The 12,647-nt window shown below is 44.8% G+C and overlaps 1 protein-coding gene across 1 annotated transcript in view; it reads left to right on the top strand.

Moving 5' to 3' along the window:
* Window positions 1-12,062, top strand: part of LOC130477365 (VPS10 domain-containing receptor SorCS1) — a 496,720-nt gene extending 484,658 nt beyond the window's left edge. Inside the window, exon 26 of the mRNA XM_056849300.1 lies at window positions 11,960-12,062. Within this exon, the coding sequence (XP_056705278.1) occupies window positions 11,960-11,981 (22 nt within the window). The 3' untranslated portion in view covers window positions 11,982-12,062. The remainder of the gene's footprint in view (window positions 1-11,959) is intronic.
* Window positions 12,063-12,647: the final 585 nt, after the last annotated feature.

The following is a 12,647-nucleotide window of genomic DNA, read 5'->3' as shown; positions in this document are numbered from 1 at the left end:
CCTCTATCTTACACTGTCCCGCCTTTTTACAATGCCTTTTAACATAATTAGGAAAAGAAAGATTGAGGTTGTAACTCTAATAAATAACTTGAGAATCTACAGTAGTCCTGCAGAAGCAGAAACTACTCCCCACAATTGTGATAATTGTTTTAGTGCTGCAGAATTAGTGCTATGTGGTTTGGTTTAATACTGCAGCCCACCAACTCTTTTTTTCACTTGTAACTTGTTTAGCTTGGTTGATCTGACTGAATATGTGTGGAATTTCCTCACTTAACTGACACACTGCACATTCTTGATCTTTAACGGCAAAAGCCCTTAGGAGGCAAGGAAGGCACTGCGCCAGGGTTAGGGCCCCCCGGGCTACTTACGCCGCTGTTAGTGGCCCCAACGCCAGCGGGGAGGCCCGGACGCCGGTCTCCGGGCACTGCCACTGTCACACTGCCCCTGGGACTCTGACGGGGCCTTCTGCCAGTGACCCACCAGCGTAAAGGCCCGCGCTGGCATTCCAGGGGGCGTTCTGGCATCCCAAGAGATTCCCAGGGTGGGCTGGGGGGAGGAGCTGCCATTAGGTAGCCTCTTGTCACCTTTCGCCCTGGGTACGCCGGCAGCGAGAAGAGTGAGGCTGCGCCTGTTTTTTAGCAAGTGCAGCCTCGCTTTTCTCTATGGGGTGAAAAGCCCTATTTAAAATTTTTTAAAAGCCTTTAAAAGGTGTTTTTTTTTAAAAGTTTTTTTTAGTTTTTGGTGCCAGGGAAACAGATTAAGAGGTGCCACATAAGGCTGTTGATTCGGTTCGGGCCGAACTGAAAAACAGCCGAATTTCCCCTGATTCGGCTGTTTTTCGGTTTGGATGAACCGAACTCAAAAAAGGCGGGAAACGGGGGAGCCGAATTTGCCGAATTCGGGGGTTCAGTGAATAAATTCAGCAGATTCGGGCCCCCCGCACCTTCATGGGGCTTCCATGAAGGCGCGGGGAGGGGTCCCTTTAAACAGGTCTGTGCCTCCCAGCTGGGGGGGGGGTCTTGCCAGCCCCCCACCAGCCGTGCTGGGAGTCCCGGCAGGGCTGGGGGGGCTCTGGAAACCCTCTGCGCTGCCTGCGCAGAGCGTCTTGCCGGCCCCCCGCCAGCCCTGCCGGGAGTCCCGGCAGGGATGGGGGGGGGCTTTAAATAGATTTGCGCCTCCCAGCAAGGAGGCACACATCTGTTTGAAGTCCTCCCGCGCGCCTCCAGGGAGCTTCCCTGGAGGCGCGCGGGTGGCCCTTTAAACAGATCTGTGCCTCCCGGCCGGGAGGACCCCCCCCAGCTGGGAGGCGCAGATCTGTTTAAAGGGCCCTCCGCGCGCCTTCAGCGAATCCCCCTGAAGGATTTCCGGGGATCTGAAGCGGGGGAATTCGGACTTCGGCATGGCCCGAATAAAAACGGGCTGAATTTTGCCAAAGCCGAACTATACCTATTTTTTTTCCAACAGCCCTAGTGCCACAGCGGCATCTCCTCCCCACCGTTCCCCCATGCCGAAAGCTCAGGAATGCACTGTCAGTTTTGCAACCAAAAGACAAATAGAAGCAAACACACTACATGTATGAGAAGTTTTATATGATTAATTTTAACGTGTTTATTCATCATTGGCTTATTAGTATCAGAAAGCTGTGTTTTGTACCCTAAAACATAGATGGAAAGGGCGAAGTATGCTATAAAGAAAAGGAAATTAATTCTTGAGGAGGCTTAATCATTGAGTTTTGATTTCATCCTCAGGCCTATTAAGGGTCAGAACAGATCTTTCATCCACCAAGACATATGGGCTAGTATGAGAATAGGTAATATTCATCAAGCATTAAGCTACTGTGAGGGACAACAAAGATGACAAGAGGCCCATCTTCTGTAGCATCAGTAAATATGGTGAGGAGAATCTTAAACATGTGATCAGAAATCAGAGAACTTAAAAGACAAAGTTGAACAGCTTTCTTTCTCTAAATTTTTCTCTTGTACATAGCTTTCTTGTGTGAGCTTCCTGAGTTTGCTTTGTTAACCCTCTTCTTTGCCCTTTAGACAATTCTAGCATGGTATATCTTTGCTTCATCTGCATGCCTTTTCTTCCTATTTCTTACACTTTGATTACATGAGCGAATATTTCTGTTGGTGCTGACTTTGCCTCAATGCAGAGTTTTGAACTTGATGACCTTTTGTTTCTTTTCAGTCAAACATTTCTATGTACAACTGGATATGCTGCACTTCAACAGTTTGGGGTGCTTGAAGTCTACCTAACCAGAATACCCAAAGTGTTTCCTTCTGTAAAGTTTTTGTACCTGATATTTTGAACATTTCTCCCTCATTAAACAAAAAGGCATACTCTAAAAGCCACTTTATGACTCATAAAACTTTCAAAATGTGGTACCTGCATTTAAAGTGGAGTAATTTTTAATGAAATGCTACAGTTTTATTTTGTATATGTAATGAATTCTGTTTTCTGTATGACATTTAGGAACCAACAAGGACTTGTGGGGACATCTCATTTTCCCCCAATTACTCTTTCCCTTCCCTGAAAGCCCCCATTGTCTCTCCCTTTTCCTGCCTCCTTCCCACCTACCTTTATCTGCACCCTTGTATTTAGTTTTTCCTCCTATTCTATCCCTGGCAGCCTCTGCCCAGGAAAACTATGGCCCAGTTGCACAATGCTGGTTGCCAGGGCAGGCCCAGATGCACCATGGGTAACCTGCAAGGACTTGCAAGGGGGAACATCATTTCCCCCTGTATCACCTTCCCCAGGCTATTTCCTCTTTGCTTTCTCCTGGCAACCCCCATATGCTCACAATACTTTGCCTTCTTTTCTCCTTCCCATGCATACACCCACTTAACTTTTACTTGTCCCCCATCTTCAGCTACATCTATTACTTTTTACTTCATTTATAACCCACCTTTCTCCACAATATGGACTCAAAGCAGCTTACATCATTCTCCTGTCCTCCATTTTATCCTTGGAAACAAATTCGGATCAGGGTCAAATTGAAAGTGAAACACTTTGGAAAAGGGGGCCCCTCCTCCAGCCCCCTGGTCCCAGCCCCCAAGGGAAAGAAAGAAGAAGACACAGTCTTCCTGACCATGCACTGGTAGGGAGGTAGGGAGGAAGGAAGAGGCAGCCTGCCCAACCAGTTGGCTGGGTGCCACATTCCTTGCCTCGCATGGGGCTCAGGTGGGCTGGGCACCACTTCTCATGCCTGAGGCGGGGTGGGTGCTGCTTCCCTGGTTTCATGCAGGGTTTGGGCAGGATGAGCCAGGTGCTGCCTCCTCACTTGCCTGAATCAGGCACCACCTCCCCCCTCACCTTGGACAGATCAAGCTGGGCACAGCCTCCCCTCCCCTTGGGCATATTAAGCCATGCACAGCCTCCCCCCTGCCTTGGGCAGGCCAGGCCAGGTGTAGGGCTATTGAAAAAAAAATTCGGTATAGTTTGGATTCAGCCGAATTCAGCCCATCTGGATTCGGGATATGCCAAAGTCCGAACTCCCCAGCTTTGGGTCCGTGCAATTCAGCACGAATTCAAAGTTCGGGGAAAAAATTCGGCCGAATAAAGCCATTAAAAACACAACTGTGCCTTTCCATGGCTCCGGGGGGGCATTTTTGGGGGTAGAGGTCCCAAACTTTCAGCGGAGCTTTAAAGGACCCTTCTTGCAAGACCCCCCAAGTTTTGTAAAGATTGGGTCAGGGGGGGCTAAGATATGGGCCCCGAAAGGGGTCCCCCCACCCTTAATGTGCATCTCTGAGCAGAGCTTGCCGCCCATGCACAAAGCTCCCAGCCCCGACAAACAGCTGAGCTGCGGGGAGCAAGGGCGGGGCAGGTGCAAAGAAGTTTGCAAAGCAACACAACTGCAAAGCAACACAACCATGCAAAGCAACACGTTTGCAACCATGCAAAGCAACACCTGACACCTGGGAGTTTGCAAACCATGGAAAGGGTCAGAGGCAGCTAGCTATGCATAATGAGCAGGAGGGGTGGAATTTCCCCTTTTGCATCGGACTCGGGACCAGGCAAATGCATTCTTTAAGTCACCATTTGAAAACCAGTTTTGAGCAAGCATCAAAATAGACATAACTGATCTTATGAATGAGGGAAAACCTGAGGATGCACAACTGAAGCCCCCCCCCCCTCAAACCAGGGAGAGAGAGACTTGAAGGGGCACACACACCCCAGGCAGAATGGGCGAAAGCCCCCTTTGGCTTCCCCCCCACCCACAGAAACTGCTCCCTCCCCACACACACACAGACTCTGCTTCCCCCCACACACACACACACAGGAGAAAAATTATAGATTAAAGCCCCCAAAGGGGTCTTACTGTGGCTGTCTTCTGTTCCATCAGGAGGGGCTGGGAGGACTGGGTAATCCAATACGATTCTATTTAAGCACGGGAGGTTTTGCCTTGGATTTGCCGCTGTGGAGATGCATACAGGATCGGGTTCATCCCAATAGGGAAAAGGGGAAAGCCCATATCTCGGGACCCCCTGACCCAATGTTTACAAAACTTGGGGGGTCTCTTAAGAAGGCTCGTCTGAAGCTATGCTGAATGTTTGGGGACTGCACCCCCAAAAATGCACCCCCTGCAGCCATGGAAAGAGAAAAGGCGGAGCCCAAATTTCTGCCCCCACTGAACCCACCTTTACAAAACTTGGGGGGTCTCTTAAGAAGGCTCATCTGAAGCTATGCTGAAAGTTTGGGGGCTGCACCCCCCAAAAAGTGCCCCCTGCAGCCAAGGAAATGGAAAAGGGGGGAGGGAAAAGGGGTGGAGCCCATATCTCGGGACCCCCTGACCCAATGTTGACAAAACTTGGGGGGTCTCTTAAGAAGGCTCATCTGAAGCTCCGTCCACTGAAAGTTTGGGGTCTCTACCCCCAAAAATGCGCCCCCTGCAGCCACGGAAATGTGCACACGGAAATGAGCGAATGTGCACACGCACCCCCCAACAAGGATTTCTCTCTCTTTCTCTCCCCGGCCGGGCCACGCAGCAGCTGATTCCTCCAGTACTCAATCCTGACTGATTGGCCAGAAGAAGACCCAGCTTGGCCACCGATTGGCCGGGGGAGAATGCTGCTTACTGACAGTTATGCTGCTGTGCCCCGGGTTTGTCGAATTTATTTGTGAACTCCCGAACTCGCTGAATTCAGCTCCCCCGTTTTCCCGCTATTTTTGAGTTCGGTTCGTCCCGAACTAAAAACCGCCGAATCAGGCGAAATTCAGATGTTTTTTGGTTCAGGCCGAACCTAATCGACAGCCCTAGCCAGGTGCCATCTCCCATATCACACCTCATCTCAGGTGGGCCAAGTGCCACCTCCCCTGTCTTGCCTCTGGAGGACTGGGCCAGGGCTCCCTCCCCAACCCATCTCAGGCAATCCAGGCACTTCTTCCCTGTCTCACCTTGTCTCATGTGGGCCAGGCTCAGCCCTTCTGTTGCAGGAGTGGCCCAGCCCAGGAGGGGCAGAGGCCATCAGCCCACTGATAGGCATCTTAATGGCCAATCTGCTCCACCTGTGAGGTAAATGATAACTGTGTAACTGGCCCATGGTCACCCAGTGAGTTTCCAGGGCAAAATGGGGATTCAGGTTCCTAGTCTGAAACTCTAATCACTACACCACACTGGCCTTTGTAGGGTGACTGCTGTTGAACATTAGCAAGTAGCCACATTTAAGTGAATCATGCAAGTCATGTCGTATCAAGCTGAAAAGCCCACCCTATCATCTGGCTATCTTCAGAGAGAAGCGCGAGAGCATTCCCATGGTATTTCAGGCATGCTATTTCAGGCTGACCTATTCCTGTATTAGTTTTAACCCCAAGCTACATTTTCAATTTGTCTGGATTAAGCTTCATCCAGTCCCTCACCACTCAAGAAACTGCACATACATTCCCTACCTGGATTCAAGTAGAAAGGTGAGATAAAGCTAGGTATTATCTGCATATTGGTGTCAACTCCAAATCTATGAATAACTTCTACCAGCTGTTTCATGAAGATATTGGACACCATGGAGACAAGATGGAACTTTCTGGAATCCCATAAACCAGTAATCAAGGAACAGAAGTTCTTTAGCACTACCTTCTGGAACTGACCTTTCATGAATGACTGGAACTATGCCAGTACAACACCTCTGAGGTCCATTCCTGTCAGGCAGACCAGAAGAATACCATGGTTGCTAGTACTGAAGCCTGCTGCGAAGTCCAAGACAACTAACAGGGATGCACTTGCCCTGTCAGGAGACCTCCATCAGGGTAGATCATCCATTCAGGTATCAAGGCAGATTATGTGCCATATCTAGGCAAAAGCCAGATTAAAAAAAAAAACATAAATAAAAGCACAACGCCTAATTTACTGATAAAATCAACCAAATAAGCATAAGACTTTTTGAGTGTTTATTTTTAAATAGAATTACAGGATATAGATCTTCTAATAAATTAAAACAACAGCATAACATTTATTTCAGATAAACAGCAGACCATTATAGTACGAGTGTAAAACATGGGATGACAGTTCTCCAATATGACCTGTAGCATCTCCTGCCCATAAATATGAACCATATTCAGAAGGACTTGTAAGTCAACAAATACAAATCAAGACTTATAAACTGAAGGGGATGCTGTTTTGATGGGAAGGTGATTTTGACAGGCAAGCATTAGTATGTGGGAAGAAAGGGTGGGAAGGAAGGATGGTTTAGATGGCTAAATTTGGACTTGGATTCCATATTGAAATACAGTTTCATACTTGTGCTGGAAATGTGAAAGAACATACAGTTTTTCAGAGCTTTGGGAACACTGTTTGTATTCTTCCTAAAAGTGTCTGGATTGAGGTAAAATTGATGATTTAATTTCAAATTCAAGTGGAACTTTCCCGTGGAAAAAAATGGCACTCAGACAATTGTTGAATGGAGTGTCTGATCTCTTCTGCTATATAGAAGACAATCTTTACAAGCAATAGTATAGAAAATAGAAAGTTTTTTTTTTTACTACTTTCTGGCTTTGAGTCAATGAGAGCCCTTTAATATATTCTTGAACATTTGTATGCATTTCCTTCTTATTCTTTGTTCTCCCCTCCCCTTTCCTGTGTTACTTCATAACCTGCTTTTTAAAACTCGTGAAATTAAAAGATTTTTACTCCAAAAGCTTATACAAGAAAAAGAGCAGAATAAAATTAATAAAAGGATGATAAAAAGAAACTCACAGTCAGAAATTGAATTGTTGAAGGTAAAGAACAGACTATTAGCACCAGATAGAGTAGGAATATTCCACCTAAGAGTGAACAGAAGCACTATGACCAGAGAGAGAAACAAAATCTACAACAGCCAGATCAAAATAAAAATAAAAATGGGAGGCAAAAGGAAAAGTAGAAAACAATTAAAATCAGGCAGAAAAGGAGGAGACTCAAGTAGCAGAGAAACAATTTGTAAGAAAGAAATAACATGAGTTTTAAAGGGAAAAGTAAGAAAATGACAGGAGGAAGGATGCATAAAAACAGTTTTATTGCCAGAAGAGAAAACAAAAAACCACTAAAGGTAATGGCAGCAGGAATCAGAGAAAGAAATTAAAGTGAGAACCAAAAACCTGAAAGGAAAAGATCAAAAATAAGAGCAATTTTATTATACACAGTGCATCAACTCAAGAGAATGAACAAGAGGAAATGAGGAAAAGTCTGACCAAGAAGAACAAATCCAGAGCTGAAAACTTAGCAGAGACCAGGATTTAGAGCTATATCTCCAGTTAACCAACGGAACTAAACAGTGATCAGCAAAAGTTGAGGTACCAAAGGAAAAAGAATGGAGCTAAGAAACACAGCCGAAGCATTTTTTTCAGCCATCTGCTGAATATTAACAAGTTGGAAGAAGCGTCTCAGAAGTCTAACTGGTCCTGCAGAGAACCCACACAATTGATAAAAAGAACAAAATGAAAGAAAAGGAGTTTAAAACTACAGTGAGTTTTGCATGACATCAAACAACCTTTGCAGTATATTTGCAGTTAGGCTTGCCAACAGACCTGGAAGATCAATCACGATGGGTAGCCATATTACGGTAGTCTGTCTGTAGCAGTAGAAAAGAGCAGGAGTCCAGTAGCATCTTAAAGACTAACAACATTACTGGCAGGGTATAAGCTTTTGTGAGTCACAGCTCACTTCTTCAGACCTGGAAGAAAATGCCCTGTATGGAAATGGGCAGCTGAAGCTTTTTGTGGCATCCCACTAAGCCTCTCTTAAAAGAGCAGGCCATTTTTCACCAGGCCTGTTGGCAACCCTACCTGTAGTACTACTCCCAGTTGCAAATAAAAAAGCTAAGACCAGGAAATCTGGCATGGCGTGAGACTGCTACCACTGCTACAATAATGAGTTAAATTACCTCATCTCCCACCCTTCTCTCTTGATGTTTAACTCCCTCTGTAGCCAGGGGGAAGAGAAAACCAACTGAATTGAGAGGAATGGGAAAGATGAAAGCAAAATGTCAATGGTGTGATGAGAAGGTGGAACAAACACCCAACAACGAAGTTGCATATATCCCATCATTTTCATCAACAAAAACAAGCTTATTTGTATTTTGTTCCATCAACAAAATCCCTAGCTCTTCTGGGTTTTATTGGTTGAAAACCACGTCTACCCCAGTGGTAGACCAGTGGAAGACCTTCACAATTGAAATACAAAGAGAATTCGGCAGTCATCAAATGTAAATCACAAGAGGCCAAGGGTGAAATATGCAACTTTAAAGGTTTCAGAGGGTAGCCATGTTGGTCTGCAGTACAAGAGCTAGATTTGAGTCCAGTAGCACCTTAAAGAGCAACAAGATTTCAAGGGTATAAGTTTCCAGACTCAAAACTCCTCCTACCACTGGGTCGTGGCCCAGTGGTAGAGCATCTGCTTGGCATGCAGAAGCTCCCAGGTTCAATCCCCGGCATCTCCAGATAAAAGGACTAGGCAAGTAGGTGATGTGAAAGACCTCCGCCTGAGACCCTGGAGAGCTGCTGCTAGTCTGAGTAGACAATACTGACTTTGATGGACCAAGGGTCTGATTCATAAGGCAGCTTCATGTGTTCATGTGTTTGTACCTAAACCCTGAAAATCTTGTTGATCTTTAAGGACTTGAATCTAGCCGTGCCACTTAAATGCTACCTTAGGTGCAAGGAAGAAATAAAGACTGCCAGTTGTTGGTTCTATAAATGAAAACAAAAAATGCATAATGATCTAGTGTAAATGTATGTTCTGCTCTTACTGTATGGATTTTATTCTGAATTAACCTCACTTCCTTTGCATTATGTTGCACTTTGGGAATAGTGTTCAAGAACTGCTTGTGATGAATCTAACTGATTCTAGCTGGGGTTATTTGTAGGGTTGCCAGATTTCCAAAGACCAATTCTTGTACACAAGAGGCTATTGGGAGGAAAATTTCCTGGACATCCTGGACACCAACCAGAGAGCGTGACCAGACAGCCAAGGACTGCCCTGGGTCCAGAACCAGACAGTGCATAGACTGTTGCCCTGCTGATGAGCACGCTGGCGGTCAGATGTATGAGGAGCGCTCGTCAGGCGCAGGTGCGCTGGGTTGCTGACCTGCTGATTAGACAATGGGCAGTCAGCGGAGTGGAAGGGCGGGGGCTGGTACTGCTGTCTGCAGGGGGCAAAGACCAAAGTGGCTAGACTGGGAACGTAAAAGGAAATTGAGAGCTGTCAGTAACAATACTGCACGAATGCTGTCCTGGATACCGGACAAATCAGGCACTTCCTCTATTGCCCAAGTCAATCCTGGATATCTGGCAACCCTATTTTGGATCTAGCCTTGGCTCAATTGGAGCTAGGGCCAAGCCATGAAAGCATTCTGCAACATTGAGATCAGCCCTGGACAGTGTGATCTAAAAAGATAGACAATGCTTTAGAGTAACAGCAGCCAATCTCAGTATATCTGGGATTAAGATTGTTGCTGGATTTGTTTTAATGAATTATGGTCTAATTATGGGTTCTATGCAAACAAAAGAAGCATGTCCTGACTATTGGTGGGAGGACAATGTGACTCCATAAGATTCCAGCTGGTCCCCTTTTATGCTACCACTAGGGTTGCCAGGTAGTAGCTGGAGATCATCTGGGATTACAACTGATCTCCATCTGATAGAGATGAGTTCACCTGGAGAAAATGGCCACTTTGGAAAGTGGATTCCATGACATTATACCCCTCTCCAAACCCCACCCTCCTCAGGCTCCACCCCAAAAATCTCCAGGTATTTCCCAACCTGGAGCTGGCAACCCTAGCTACCACAGTTGCTATTTTATACAGGCCTCACTTGCTTTTGTGCATACATTTTTTGCATGCATCTTAAATTGGATGAACTATATGCTTGTTACATAAATAAACAACATCTGCAGATGCTGCAGACCATCAATGTAATCCTCTCACTTGCTTAACAGGGGAGGACAGATTTTCTGCAAACCATTTCATGGTTTTTCTGTCTTACATTCTTCTCTGCCTCACCTCTGATTTCAAAGACAGAATTTCTCTAATTACTTCCTGAAATGGCATATGTGTAATTTGTTCTTTCTGCACTTTTCATCCCTTTCATTGATATGATTCTCCCCTCCTTTCCCCATTTAGATAAGATCAGAAAACCAGCCATCATGAACCTAAAACACTGGTATAATTTTTCAGCACACTGTGCTGTGCACAATTGCATTAATATTCCTTTTAGTTAATGGAAAGGTCCTGACTTGTTAGTTCCATAGTGCACATTGTTCCTTTTAGTTAACAGAAAGGTCATGTGCTCCCAGGCTTCAGATAGGACATCACACACAATTAAACCACTTCTGTCTCTCCCTATCTCAATACTACTGTGTTTTTTTAAAGAGGGGGAAGACTGTGTGCATAAGCATTGAAAACTAAGATCTCAGCACATTTAAATGAATGGGGAACAATGCACACTACTGTTCTTGTGAACTCTCACATCAGGACCTTTCCATGATCAAAAAGGAATATCACTACAATTATACAAATAATCACAAATGGGGGAAAAAAATGTCTAGTGTTTTAATGTGCAGGATTGCCCATGAGCATAGTTTACATGAACAGGGGAAAAATCACACACTCATAAGATACCTGCTGTAACAGCAGATACTAATGCTTAGTTTTTACAGATTTTGAAAATCCAGTCTGTAAGGAACTGGGAAATCAAATGTTGCAATGTTGTAACCAAGATTAGGTAAATTAGACCTCCCCAAAATTTGGGGTGGGGGATTTAGAGGGACAGACATTCAGAAGCAATTTGCTGGTTGCTTTTCTTCTTGGCAACTATTAATTGTGTGTGTGTTAGTGTGCATGCAGCTGTTGTAATCGGCAACACCCATATGCATGAAACACAGCAATGTATAAGTGAAAACATCCAAGGCTTTATCATAGCAAAAATAGCAAGTATGGCAGCACAGTTCCAAAGGGCTAGACAAAATTTCCGCAAAGATCCCCGGCCTATAACCAAGGTAAGTGGAATTCATGGTGGATTCTGCTGGGAAGTTTTGGACTTCTCTTGAAATCAGGGCTTTCAGGTATTAAGAAATTGCTCCTTTGTAGGCTTAAAGCTAACCTCCCCCCAGCTATGGAAATTTATTACTGGCTTTCAACATTCATTGTGAACAGCAGGCCTTTAAGCAAAGGCAAATGCCTAAGCAAACCTCTGACATCCTTGTTTTCTTTTCAAGTACCATTAAGAGCCTTCTGAGGAACACAACTAGCCCTGTTCCTACTCTCTCTACGTGCAATTTGACATGGTTATGTCACATGCATTAGTACTGGAACAAGATGTTACATTTTACCTTCTAAATGGCAAGCCAATATTCTGGCCACATGGCATGTTAGCGTGGTATGATGGACTCCAAAGACAAATGTTGTGATATTGAGGTATTTTCTGTTCAGTAGCAGTCTGTTATTTTGCTGACTTCCTTTTCTTTGTTGTGTTTCTTTCTCTGTCGCAGGAAGTATTTCCACAGTTGCTGAGACTCAAAGCACAAAAGAGATCCCTACCTGTATAAATGTTTGAAACAAAGACACCGGTCTATCTGTCTCCCCTTCACCCCAAGAGAAATATATATATATATGTATAAAAAAGAAACCAACCACTGCTTTTGGACTTTTTGATTCTTCTGATGACAAAAAGGGTTTTTAGCTTTAAGCCTGTGCATGTGGATGTAATTTGGATAACATAGTTCGGACTGCAGTGTACAGGTGCTCTCTTTTAATTGAAGAAAGGGCAGGGGGAATGAAAAGGACCCTTTCCTCTCAGTCCACTTCTCTTTTCTTTTCTAATCCAGGTTTACTTTGTAGATGATTCATAATTGTATAGGCCAAGGATGTGCATGGGGTCTTTTGGGAAGAGGTTGAGGTGGGGGTGAAAGCTCCTGACTTTCAGTATAACAGTTTTTGCTTTGAACACTGCAAGCTTATAGGTGGATTTGCCACCCCAGCCTAAATTTCTAAAACATACACACACACACAAATTGCACTGACGTTTAAAGGCACCACAGTGTTCTTATCCTTTTTAATTTTCCATGTGTTATTTTTTTTGCCTTTACATATTTTTCCCTCTCCTTTGTCTATAACTGTTTTTGGCTACTTCAGATATAACAAAGGCTCAGAAGCAGCTTGGGTATCTCACTGACAAAG

Source organism: Euleptes europaea, chromosome 5 (genome assembly GCF_029931775.1).
Source record: "Euleptes europaea isolate rEulEur1 chromosome 5, rEulEur1.hap1, whole genome shotgun sequence".
Taxonomy (NCBI): domain Eukaryota; kingdom Metazoa; phylum Chordata; class Lepidosauria; order Squamata; family Sphaerodactylidae; genus Euleptes; species Euleptes europaea.
Note: the sequence above shows the minus strand (reverse complement) of the source record. Positions and strands in the feature narration are given on the sequence as shown.